General features: G+C 39.8%; 1 protein-coding gene and 1 pseudogene across 1 annotated transcript; both read right to left on the reverse strand.

Moving 5' to 3' along the window:
* Positions 1-4,711: 4,711 nt before the first annotated feature.
* Positions 4,712-5,963, reverse strand: LOC126757058 (protein kinase C, eye isozyme-like; annotated as a pseudogene).
* A 97-nt stretch (positions 5,964-6,060) lies between these two features.
* On the reverse strand, positions 6,061-12,117 carry LOC126755842 (protein kinase C, brain isozyme-like). The gene is made up of 3 exons (XM_050468558.1): positions 11,728-12,117; positions 6,511-6,651; positions 6,061-6,347 (listed from the first exon to the last, which is right to left on the reverse strand). Exons 1-3 carry the CDS (start codon positions 12,115-12,117, stop codon positions 6,195-6,197), a joined length of 684 nt encoding a protein of 227 aa, XP_050324515.1. The 3' UTR covers positions 6,061-6,194.
* Between the last annotated feature and the right edge of the window lie 1,389 nt (positions 12,118-13,506).

A 13,506-nucleotide genomic window follows, 5' to 3' on the forward strand; every position in this document is an offset into this window, starting at 1 on the left:
AGATATAGGGTTTTACATATATACCAAAGTGATCAGGGTGACGAGTAGAGTTGAAATCCGGATGTCTGTCTGTCAGTATTGGCGAAAACAGAAAACTTATAAAGTGTCATAACTAAGCCATACATAAAGATATTAAAGTGAAATTTGGCACAGAGGATCGCATTAGGGAGGGGCATATTTGGGCGTAGTCTTTTTTGGAAAGTGGGCGTGGCCCCGCCCTTTACTAAGTTTTTTTGTACATATGTCGGAAACTACTATAGCTATGTCAACCAAACTCTATAGAGTTGTTTCCTTCAGGCATTTCCATATACAGTTCAAAAATGGAAGAAATCGGATAATAACCACGCCCACCTCCCATACAAAGGTTATGTTGAAAATCACTAAAAGTGCGTTAACCGACAAACAAAAAACGTCAGAAACACTAAATTTTACGGAAGAAATGGCAGAAGGAAGCTGCATCCAGGCTTTTTTTAAAAATTGAAAATGGGCGTGGCCTCGCCCACTTATGGACCAAAAACCATATCTCAGGAACTACTAGACCGATTTCAATGAAATTCGGTATATAATATTTTCTTAACACCCTGATGACATGTACGAAATATGGGTGAAATCGGTTTACAACCACGCCTTCTTCCAATATAACGCTATTTTGAATTCCATCTGATGCCTTCTCTGTATAATATATATACATTAGGAACCAATGATGATAGCGGAATAAAACTTTACAAAAATACGGTATTTGCAAAATATGTAAATGACGTATTATGAAATCTCGATTATCACTTTACCATGCGAGAGTATAAAATGTTCTGTGACACCCGAACTTAGCCCTTCCTTACTTGTTATAAATAATTTGCATGTAGCCAACAACAAGGCATATGCAAGCAAACAAACACCAACATCTATACCCTCGTTAGTGTTCGTTCCAGCTACTAATTAGTTTGTGCCGAACACTTGAGTGGGCAGTAAAATTTTCAATATCCATTTTAATAGGATTCTAGATGGATAAGTTTTTTATGTCGTTCTTATTTTCGTAAACACAAATAGGTAGAAATGTATTAATGAGATCCTTGTCTTAAATTTTTGGAATTGGAAAATCAAAATTTCTTTAGCAAGTATACTTATATACACAATTTAGGAGTTGTAATTGTAGTACATATAGCCAAAAATACATCAAATTTGGTTTTCGAATCGAGCACCTCAAAATATAAGTTTCTTCTTTTCTTTTTTTATTGGTCACCAGACACCAGTTATGCAGTTACAGCCGATTCCTTTTCTCTACTTGGCGCCAACTGGAGATTCCAAGTTTAGCTAAGTCCTTCTCCACCTGGTCTTTCTTTTTGCCCGCAAATTAAGCGGCGAATACTCTCAGTGGGGGATATAGGAGGACGGGTTTTTGTTGGTCGAGAGAGGACTTCACTTCTCAATTGGCTACTCAGTCTGAAGTAGCATCTGTTGGCAAGAGTTATCCTGTGTTGGATTTTTAGGCTGACATTGTTGTTGGTGCTAATTCTGGTTCCAAGATAGATGAAGTTATCTACGACTTCGAAGTTATGACTGTCAAAAGTGATGTGGGAGCCAAGTCGAGAGTACGACGACTGTTTGTTTGATGACAGGAGATAATTCGTCTTGCTTTCGTTTACTACCAGACCCATTTACAAACACTGGAGACGTGTCTTCCGTCTATCACAACATGATCCATCTGGATGGTGGCTTTTCGACCCGGAGATAACTAGGTAGGTTAGTGAATTTTCTTATGCTGGAATCTAGTACTACAGATAGCCATATTTCGGGCCCCGGCGAAGTCGATCAACCTTAACTTAAACTTAATATTGGGGGATATTTCATCGTGGGGGCTGAATTTACCGACTGTAGTGCCAGAGATACCCACTTTGCCTACCCTGCCATTAAGGTCCCCGAGCACGATTTTGATAGAACGCATCTTTGGTCACATCGTCCTTCTCTTCCGTCGGGGCGTGGGCGCAAATCAGCGATATATTGAAAAACTTCGCTTTGATGCGGATTGTGGCAGACACTCATCCACCGAGGTGAAGGACAGTACTCAACGACGCACACCAAATTTGCGCTCCTTTATATGGTCACTGTAGTAAATGCCACAAGGACCTTCTCGCCTCAGTCCAACGCATTTCTTGAACGGCGGTGATGTCAACCTTCACTCTAACGCACAACCCTGTGGAGGGGATGTTTCGCCTTCTCACTTTAGCTCGCCTTCAAAAGGATGTTCTTAGGCTTAGAGAATACTTGGTCTAAGACTGGAAGTCGTGAGCTGCTTGAGCCATATGTAAAAGAATCGTTTCTGGTCACTCCCAAGTGAATGGCGATCAGAGAACTTTCCTCACTTGATTGAGCTTCTACACATGACTCCATCCTCCTACAATGCTCCCACTATTTCAAGTTTCTTTTGCTGCCACTTACTCTTGGTTTTCAGACTTCTCTACTTTATTATTAAACACTCTTCACCAAAATTCCATCTATTAATAATTTCTATTTACAATTCTACAACTTATTGCAACTTGAACTTTTCAAAGTTTTACAATTTAAAAGCTAGTCAAGGTTGTGTATCTAGGGGACAGTCGTAATAGGAAAGCCCACTTGCATGTGCACATATAGTACATACACGCTCACAAATGTACTACACTCGACTCATGTACTATACTCGACTGACATTTCGCCAAAAATTACTCTTTCTTGTTGCAACGCACACCAGCAGCTGATGACTTTGGCGCTTATAGCCTGCACCAACAACGCATTTTGTTTGCAACAATTTGGCAAGTTGACTTACAAACCCACAAACCGATATTGCATTTGCATACTAACGCATGCTGTGCCATGCCAAGCTATGCCGCATGCGGTTGCGGTTTGCATGGCCAACTTGTAGCGTTTAAGCCATTCTTATGTGCTATATGTAGCACGCGTATGCATATACATATACATATGTTATATATATGGTATATACACATGCACTTATAGCCCAGCTTTTACCACCAGCCCAAAAGCTACATATTGAACTTCAGGTTGAGCTTTTAATATAATCTTGTACGCTTACCAGTGAGATGTTGCTGTGGTTAATGAGCCCATTCGAATACCAACGTATGGTAAAACTGTTGTTCGGTTTTAAATTGTTGGGTGTAAGGAACAATGGAAAAGCGTTTATCTAATTTTATACCTTGAACTAAAAGTAGAATTTCGTGCATATTTGTACTAAAACTTTGATTTTTGATCCAATTTGATTTGGTTCCAACTTTTTTAAAGAAAAAACACAGAAACTTAAATTTAATGGTAAATGTTTATTATCATTCGAAATAACATTCCACAACATTTAATTTTTGAAGATTATCCTTTTCAAATGTTGGCCACAGCTACGTTTGAGGTGGTCCATCCGATGATTCCAGTATCCAATGACCCGTGTGAACATCTTGACTTGTAACTGGCGAATGACACGCATGATGTTTTGCTACAAAGCCTGAAACGAAGCGGGATTGTCCGCTTAGACTTTAGTCTCTATATATTCGAACAGGAAAAAAAGGCTATTGAAAAAATTATTTCTTCTTGGATCAAATGTAACATATTAAAAGAATTCACAGTGAAATTTTTGAAAAAAATCAGGCGGTTTGAGTTATATGAGACCTTCGGCGGGCCTAAAAACACTGCTGTAGTAAATCGAGCTTTCTCCACTGATAAAACCTAAAAATAAAATATACTTCTTGCAATTAGCTAGTAGCAGAAAGAATAGAATGTAGGACAAAGCCCTCTGTGATAATTTTTTGTTGTGCGAAAGCGATTTTGATTGCTACAAATTGTTTAAAGAGGGTCAAGAACGCGTTGACGACGAACCATGTCCAGGACGACAATCTACATCAATTGGTGGTCAACAAGGAATTGGTGCTAGAGAGTTGACAATTAACAGTCAGAGATCTTACGGGTATCGTTGGAATATCAGAAGGATCAGTGAAAACCATTTCGAAAGATCAATGAGGTCCAAGAAAGGTGAAAGCACGATTGGTTCCAATACCACTAAATTTTATCAAAAATAGTGTCGCTTTATCTTCTGTGAAGGAATGCATTTCGTGTACCAGGATGTCATGAAATATATTATTACTGGCGATGAGTCTTGCATCTATACTTACCACCCGGAAACGAACGTTCAATATATCGTGGCAAAGGTGAGCCGAAGCCAAAACTCAAAGCAGATCAAAAATAAGGGTTGTGTTGAGAACTTTCTTCGATTATCTAGTTGTGGAACACTCCGAATTTCTTCCGACCGGCCAAACTGTGAACGAAGAATACCATTTGAGTATTATGCGTCGTTTTCACGAAGCTATTCGTAAAAAGAGATCGAAATTATCGCCCGACAACTTTTGGGTTTTGCACCACGGTAATGCAGCGTCGCATTGACTCGGCGTGAGTTTTATGCCAAATATTCAACCAATATTGTTCCGCAACCACCGTATTCGCCTTTAGCCTTGTGTGACTGCAGACATTTTAGCAAAATCAAATCGAGGAAACCGTTTTGAGGGAATAGAAGCATTCAACGTGAATTACCACGCGCATTGAATGCTATTCCGGAGATTGGAAAAAACGTTGACACAAGTGTATTGTGGCCAAGAGGGATTACCTTGAGGGAAATGACATCGAATTTGAAGTATAAATTACTTACTATTTTTTGCTTTGTATTAAGTAAAAAGTACTATTACACGAGCTGTTTTAGAATACAATATATCTTTATTAGAGTTTCAAGACCTTAACACCTTTGCAACCTTTACAATCTTCTATCAGCATTCAAACTTTCATAATCTCATATCATACATGTTAATATTAATATTTATTACATAATAGTAATAAATTCCAGATTCATATAAGATAAATCTATAAATTCATTCTAATCCAACTTCATCATAAATAACTTATCGGTTGGTGTTAAGTCCCAGTCAATATTCCCAAAGAATGGATGTGTGGTAACATCAGAGCGCGCATAGCGTCCGGCACCCAAACGATTGTTTGGCTTCTTAGCAAGGAACTACATGGCAAAATATGCTCTCTTAAATGAGATCTTCTAGTGTCTTTATGTTGAAAGTTACTCACGCTAGTTAGCACATCCATAGCCTCTTGAGAGAAGTGCTTCGGAAAGGCTGCTTTCATATCTTTGAAATTTTTGAATGTGTTCTCTTCATCTTGAGCCTCGATGAGATTTTGGCCCGTCAACAATCGACGGTGTGGTTATAGGGTTCATAGTTACGTATCTGTAATGAATTGTACAGTTATTTTGTATGAAATGAAATACTTGGATCCTACCTCTGCCGTCATGTAGATAACCGTACCACAGAAAGTTCTGGTAGAATCACGTTCTTCAATACCTTTCTTACTCAAACCGAAGTCAGCATGCTTTACGTGGCCCTCGCCATCCAACAGCGCATTATCTAGCTGGAGATCGCGATAGATTATATGGTGATCGTGTAGAAAGAATAATGCAATTGCAATTTCTAGGGCACAGAAGCTAAATAAAGGTTGAAAAATAAATTTCAATTGATTAAGAAAAAGTTCAAAGCTCTTACAAAGCTACAGACTCCTTGAAACGTCCATATATCTACATTATATATAAGATCACCCTCTTTACAATACTCCATAACGAAGAAGAAGCGATCGTTGAACACAAGGCATCAACGTCAAAAACACACAGAGCAAACAGAGCCCACTTACCATGGTTTGAAATCACGAGTGTAGTGAAACCAAAAACGGTGGTTTACCTGAGAGCGCCAACACCTGTTTGTTAGTCATAGGCAATTCCATATCATCTGTTTGTATTATGATATCTTTACGTAACACTTTCACAGCATAGAGCTGACAAGTACGCTTTGGAAATTCTACTTAAAATGCATATAATGGCACGTTGTTTACACGAGAGTACAGTGTGCTCGAAAAACACGCACCGCAACAATATACACACTTACACACCAAACGATATTACAGCTGGCTAACATTTGACCTCCTTCTTCACTTGCTTCCGATAAGACAATATCCTCGCATACGCCTTATCCCGCTCTCTCCCAAGCTTTTTCTTTCTTTCTATTTTTCCGTTGTACTATCGTTTCAATTCCTACGCACTGTGTGTCTGTCTGAATGCAGTGCCTTTGAGTCTGTGTTTGTGTGTGTTTGTGTGCGGAGTTTCAGTATCTTTAAACGGGCACCGCATAGTCCGGATTTACGTAGGAGAAGCCCACAAACTCGGTTTGATCCAAATTCATCATAAATACTTTATCCGTTGGTGTCAGATCCGTTTTCTCCGAAGTGAATTGCTTATCGAAATTCGAGACATCTTTGCGATGTTTCTGTGTATGATGCCGGGTGTATGTGTGTGTGCGCGTAGCGTAAGGTATTTGCATATTAATTTCACATAGCGAGATGCGTCGATAGTTATTTGAGTGCAAGAAATAATCAACAGAATGAATTAAGGTTTTGAAACTTTTTTTTTTTGTTAATGCTCTCACTTACAATTTTCGGCTTAAATGGCGGTTGCACTTCACGATTCTCGATTTTCTCCCAATCGATTCGTCGAAAGAACGGATGTATACGCACATCCGCCTCGCCGGTGGGCCCGCAACCGAGACGTTTATTCGGTTGCTTGGTGAGGAACTGCAATAAGAACCAAAATGTAGAAGGTGAATTTAATTAGTTTCAAATAAAAAAAAATACGCAAATCAATTATAATCATGTGGGTAATGGCGTTCGGGGTCAACTGTATTTTTTGATGTTGTGTTAGTCCCCCTTTTGATGGCGACCATGACAAACGAAATAAGGACTATGATTTGAGGGCATTAGAGTGATTCAAAAAAAAAATTTTTTTTTCGTTTGGTACTCGGAAAAATAGGTTCCTAGACACCTCTAAGAAAGCCTCTCCAAATATGAGTTTTTAATTGTAACGGGAAGGTCCTCCTACAAACAGTTTTCTATTTTTTCTTATTATCAGATAGAAAAATTTATATCTCGCTTCCAATTACTTGAAAAAATATCTTGTTCCTAAGATTTTGTTGGAAATTGAATGCTCTACAAAAAAGGTCTATTAAGATTTTTTCGTAAACCCAAACGTTTAAAAGATATTAACAGTTAAAGTTTGATTATTTTTGGGAAAATTATCAATGAAAAAAAATTATTATGAATAGATTTTTGGAGAGGCTTTCTTAGAGGTGTCTAGGAACCTATTTTTCAGAGTACCAAACAAAAAAAAAATTTTTTTTTTTTGATCCACCCTAATATGCATTGATGTTTGACGATGAATATCTCGTAAACGCTTAACTTAATCGAAAAATCATATGAGACCATTTTTATAGAGCAGTAAATTTCCTACAAAACTGTGAGTTTCATCATTCATAATATATTTTTATACTCTCGCAACAAAGTTGCTAAGGAGAGTATTATAGTTTTGTTCACATAACGGTTGTTTGTAAGTCCTAAAACTAAAAGAGCCAGATATACGGGTTATATATACCAAAGTGATCAGGGTGACGAGTAGAGTTGAAATCCGGATGTCTGTCTGTCCGTCTGTCCGTCCGTGCAAACTGTAACTTGAGTAAAAATTGAGATATCATGATGAAACTTGGTACACGTATTCCTTGGCTCCATAAGAGGGTTAAGTTCGAAGATGGGCAAAATCGGCCTACTGCCACGCCCACAAAATGGCGAAAACCGAAAACCTATAAAGTGTCATAACTAAGCCATAAATAAAGATATTAAAGTGAAATTTAGCACAAAGGATCGCATTACGGAGGGGCATATTTGGACTTAATTTTTTTGGGAAAGTTTTCTGTACATATCTCGGAAACTACTATTGCTATGTGTCAACCAAACTCTACAGAGTCGTTTCCTTCTGGCATTTCCATATACAGTTCAAAAATGGAAAAAATCGGATAATAACCACGCCCACCTCCCATACAAAGGTTATGTTGAAAATCACTAAAAGTGCGTTAACCGACTAAAAAAAAACGTCAGGAACACTAAATTTTATGGAAGAAATGGCAGAAGGAAGCTGCACCCAGGCTTTTTTTAAAAATTGAAAATGGGCGTGGCATCGCCCACTTATGGACCAAAAACCATATCTCAGGAACTACTCTACCGATTTCAATGAAATTCGGTATATAATATTTTCTTAACACCCTGATGACATGTACGAAATATGGGTGAAATCGGTTCACAACTACGCCTTCTTCCAATATAACGCTATTTTGAATTCCATCTGATGCCTTCTCTGTATAATATATACATTAGGAACCAATGATGATAGCGGAATAAAACTTTACACAAATACGGTATTTGAAAAATATGTAAATGGCGGATAATGAAATCTCGATTATCACTTTATCGTGCGAGAGTATAAAATGCTCGGTGACACCCGAACTTAGCCCTTCCTTACTTGTTTTCATTAAGTTATAAAATTCATAAGAAATAAAAAATTTTCCCAAAAATAATCAAACTTTAACTGTTAATATCTTTTAAACGTTTGGGTTTACGAAAAAATCTTTATAGACCTTTTTTGTAGAGCATTCAATTTCCTACAAAATCTTAGGAACAAGATATTTTTTCAAGTAATTGGAAGCGAGATATAAATTTTTCTATCTGATAATAAGAAAAAATAGAAAACTGTACGTAGGAGGACCTTCCCGTTACAATTAAAAACTCATATTTGGAGAGGCTTTCTTAGAGGTGTCTAGGAACCTATTTTTCCCGAGTACCAAACGAAAAAAAAAAAATTTATTTTTTTGAATCACTCTAGAGGGCATGCACCTGGAATGTCCGGACCCTTAATTGGGAAGGTGCCGCTGCCCAGCTGGTTGATGTCCTCGCGAAAATAAAGGCTGACATCACCGCCGTCCAAGAAATGCGATGGACGGGACAAGGACAGAGACGAATAGGTCCTTGTGACATTTAATACAGTGGCCATATAAAGGAGCGCAAGTTTGGTGTTGGATTCGTGGTGGGAGAGAGACTCCGTCGCCGAGTACTATCATTCTCTCCGGTGAATGAACGTCTAGCCACAATCCGCATCAAAGCGAGGTTCTTCAACATATCGCTTATTTGCGCCCACGCCCCGACGGAAGAGAAGGACGAGGTGACCAAAGATGCCTTCTATGAGCGCTTGGAGCGCGCTTATGATAGCTGCCCCCGCCACGATGTCAAAATCGTGCTTGGCGACTTTAACGCCAGGGTGGGCAAAGAAGGTATCTTTGGCACTACGGTAAACTCAGCCTCCACGACGAAACTTCCCCAAATGGGTTGAGGCTGATTGACTTCGCCGGGGCCCGAAATATGGTTATCTGTAGTACTAGATTCCAGCATAAAAAGATTCATCAAGCTACCTGGCTGTCTCCGGATCGAAAAACTACCAACCAGATCGATCATGTTGTGATAGACGGAAGACACGTCCCCAGTGTTTTAGATGTGCGTGCGCTCCGAGGTCCTAACATCGACTCGGACCACTATCTTGTTGCAGCCAAGATTCTCACCCGCCTCTGTGCAGCAAAAAACGCACGCCAGCAAACACAAGGAAGGTTCGACGTCGAGAAGCTGCAACCACAACAGACAGCCGAACGGCTTGCACTCCTGCTCTCTGAGAGCACTCGTCAACAACTCGGTATAAAGCAACTGTGGGTTTGCGGCATTTCAAACTCCTTACGTACAGCTGCAACCGAAACCATTGGTTTTCGGAAAGTGCAAAAGAACAACTGGTACGACGAGGAGTGCCGTGTCGCAGCGGAGAGAAAAGAGGCTGCCTACCTTGCAACGTTACGATCGACCACAACACCTGCGGGATGGGATAGATACCGAGAGTTGAAGAGGGAAGCGAGACGCATTTGTAGACAGAAAAAGAAAGAAGCTGAAATGCGTGAGTACGAAGAGCTTGATAAGCTGGCCGCAGGGGTAATGCTCGAAAATTCTACGAAAAAATGCGGCGGCTTACAGAAGGTTTCAAGACTGGAGCATACTCTTGTAGAACCCCCAAAGGTGATCTAGTGACCGATGCACAGAGCATAGTTAAACTATGGAGGGAACATTTTTCCAGCCTGCTGAATGGCAGTGAACGCACAACACCAGGAGAAGGAGAACCCGATTCCCCAATCGATGACGATGGAGCAGACGTTTCATTACCCGACCATGAAGAAGTTCGAATAGCAATTGCCCGCCTCAAGAACAACAAAGCGGCAGGGGCCGACGGACTACCGGCCGAGCTATTCAAACACGGCGGCGAAGAACTAATAGGGAGCATGCATCAGCTTCTTTGTAAAATATGGTCGGACGAGAGCATGCCCAACGATTGGAATTTAAGTGTGCTATGCCCAATCCATAAAAAAGGAGACCCCACAATCTGCGCCAACTACCGTGGGATTAGCCTCCTCAACATCGCATATAAGGTTCTATCGAGCGTATTGTGTGAAAGATTAAAGCCCACCGTCAACAAACTGATTGGACCTTATCAGTGTGGCTTCAGACCTGGAAAATCAACAACCGAACAGATATTCACCATGCGCCAAATCTTGGAAAAGACCCGTGAAAGAAGAATCGACACACACCACCTCTTCGTCGATTTCAAAGCTGCTTTCGACAGCACGAAAAGGAGCTGCCTTTATGCCGCGATGTCTGAATTTGGTATCCCCGCAAAACTAATACGGCTGTGTACACTGACGTTGAGCAACACCAAAAGCTCCGTCAGGATCGGGAAGGACCTCTGCGAGCCGTTCGATACCAAACGAGGTTTCAGACAAGGCGACTCCCTATCGTGCGACTAATTCAATCCAAGCAGATCTGACGTTTTTGATTCTAATTTTGTTCATTTTTGTCTCAGTACGTATGAAAACAAGTAAAATTGCTGCATCTGGGACGAAAAACCACTTGAAGGAGCTCAATGTTTGCATTTGTGGGCCGGTGAAATCATCGGTCCATATTTCTTCAAAATGGATGCCGGTGAGAACATAACCGTCAATGGCGACCGTTATCGACCAATGATAACCGACTATTTCTATGCGTTCTTCTTTCTCAAGAACTAAATTTAAAATTCCAGTATTTCGGCAATTCACTTTTAATATTTTTCAAATCAATTTTTTCAACTTGTCTAGATAATGAACTATACGCCAAAAACTCCACAAAAAAACTGTCTAAGTTCATTGTGTATAAGTACTTAAAAGCTTAAACTATTATTAAATTCAAAAAATCTTATCGTAAGCTGCTTTATTTAACAAATACATAAAAGGATACGTTCTCCATAGAAAAATATGTAAAAGTTTCAAAAACAATATGCTTCAAAATTAAAAAAAAATATTTTTCCTAAAACCTAAATCCACTTCCTTATGTTTTGCAAGGCCACACAACACAAACTCATGCAAAACGGCTGCCATAAATAAAGAATCCCCATACTATGTATATTTGGTGCTTATTACTTATTCCACTCCATATATGTAAATATATGCATGGCAAACACGAGTGTGGACTTGTTTGCCGGACATATAAAATTAATGTATACCCAACGACACATGTGTGCATAGTTAATGAAGTCCATTCGGTGACAATAAACAAAGCCAAAATTTCAATGGACAAATATAAACAAAAGAACAGTTCATAGTTTAAAGCTTTAAGCTTTAGTGGGATATTGAAAAACATAAAAATATATAAAGTGCAGAGAGAGTAATTATTTTTTAAATACACATAGCACATTTTACTCACCCCTTTGCACGCCTCTTTGGCCTCCTTGCTCAAACTCTTCGGATAGGAGGCATTGTGATCGGTAATGGCAGCAAACAACTCTTCTTCATCCTCACCATCGAACGGCGGCTGGCCGACGAGCATTTCGTAGAGCAAAACGCCATAAGCCCACCAATCTACCGATTTGCCGTAGGGTTGATATAGAATGATCTGTTGAGAAAAAATAATAGTGAAATAAGTGTCAGTGAAAATAAAACTGGAAGAGTTCAAATAGTTAAAATGGTTATCTAATTGTATCGAAATTGTGTCAGACTCAATAATGGAGTTTATGAGATATAATGCTTTCGGTTTGGTTTTCCGAAAGTGATTACAGTTTTTCGGATAAGTATTTATAAACATGGAGCTCTCCATGATTATTAAGAACAAATGATATGATTTCCTCGTGTGATCATTTCCACGGGTCCTTTTAAAGCTTTCTATGAATAGGTGCTTAAGTCTTGATCTCTCAAACGCGGGACAATCAAGAAGGAAGAGTTGAGTTGTTTCCACTACATACTTTTTCATATGGCTTATGCAAATGGCATCTGGTAAGATTTCCAACCTTAATGTATGGTCACCAATAGGGCAATGGCTTGCTAAAAGCCTTACAACTAGGGAGAGGTAGTCTTACTGAGGGCAAAGGAATCACTAGATCTCCTGCAATCAATATTGGGCCAAAAGTCATTTGCGACAGCGCAAAAGCCTAGCTATTTAACAAGAGGATACGGGAGCACCAACCCGCTCCAATTCTACCGATAACGGTTCTAGGGTACCTTTCCTTCTATTTCATCAGTTTTGCAATTTCCTGCGATTCCGCTATGACCTGGCACCCATATTAGTCTTATCACAAAGATTATTGATGTTATTGTTAGCAGGGTTAGTCCCTCTTGGATCAACCTGAATTGGGTATAAGGCTCGAACCGCCTAGTGAGTGAATGGTCACTTCTCTAAAGAAGGCTACACTCCGGAGTAGTAGATCTGCTGCTACTTTAATCGGCTTGGAAAAAAGTCTGAAGCTGGAGTTGATAAATAGCTCCTGACAGTAAACCCCTTCCCCAACCTTCCCTCTAAGCTTTGATCCATCCGTGAAGAAGCTCACTGCCCATCTCCTCCAACGTTTTTTTTCCACCCACAACTCGTCGTCGGTATATGGACAGAGAAGGAGCCGCCACAGTTCGCTACAGCAACTACGTGATCCAAATGATCCGAAATGATGAAGTCAAAGTTTGTGAAGATATCCGAGTGTTCAGATACGTCTTCTTTCAAGAACCGATATTCTCTGAGTCTGATGACAACTATCGCAGCCATAGACCTTACGACGCCCGTGCCCGTGCGCTATGTGCAAGATGGCGTTAAGGGCCGTTGTTGGAATGAACCTCAGTGCACTATACATGCTGACCAGAAGCGCCCGTTGAACTCTCTCGAGTTTTTTTGCAAGTGCGGTCTTTGCTAGAGCCCACCACCACATAAAGACTCCATAGAACATAATGGGATTGACTATGGTGTCGTAGAGCCAGAGGACCACTTTCGGTGAGAGACTCACCATTAGCCCGTCAGCCATTTCTGATGAGTGTCACTTCATCGTACTCAGAGTTCTATCATTTCCTATAGAGCTGATCCTTCTCAAAATCTAGTTTAAAAGCTAAGGACATACAGGAGTTGAAAGACCGTGAAGGCCGCAGGTCATTTATTATTTATGCTCAGACCATATAGTTAAAATAAGGGAAAAAATTTCTTATGAAACCAAATAGAAATGAAAGC

Source organism: Bactrocera neohumeralis, chromosome 4 (assembly GCF_024586455.1).
Source record: "Bactrocera neohumeralis isolate Rockhampton chromosome 4, APGP_CSIRO_Bneo_wtdbg2-racon-allhic-juicebox.fasta_v2, whole genome shotgun sequence".
NCBI classification, from domain to species: Eukaryota; Metazoa; Arthropoda; class Insecta; order Diptera; family Tephritidae; genus Bactrocera; species Bactrocera neohumeralis.

Bases quoted from the DNA above. Each gene is read 5' to 3' on its own strand.
- LOC126755842 (XM_050468558.1), bottom strand. From the start codon at position 12,117: ATGGAGAGCTCCATGTTTATAAATACTTATCCGAAAAACTGTAATCAC. The intron at 6,652-11,727 runs GTGAGTAAAATG...TTCTTATTGCAG, and splicing joins CCAAAGAGGCGTGCAAAGGG to TTCCTCACCAAGCAACCGAA. The intron at 6,348-6,510 runs GTAAGTGAGAGC...CATCATACACAG, and splicing joins CGCCATTTAAGCCGAAAATT to AAACATCGCAAAGATGTCTC.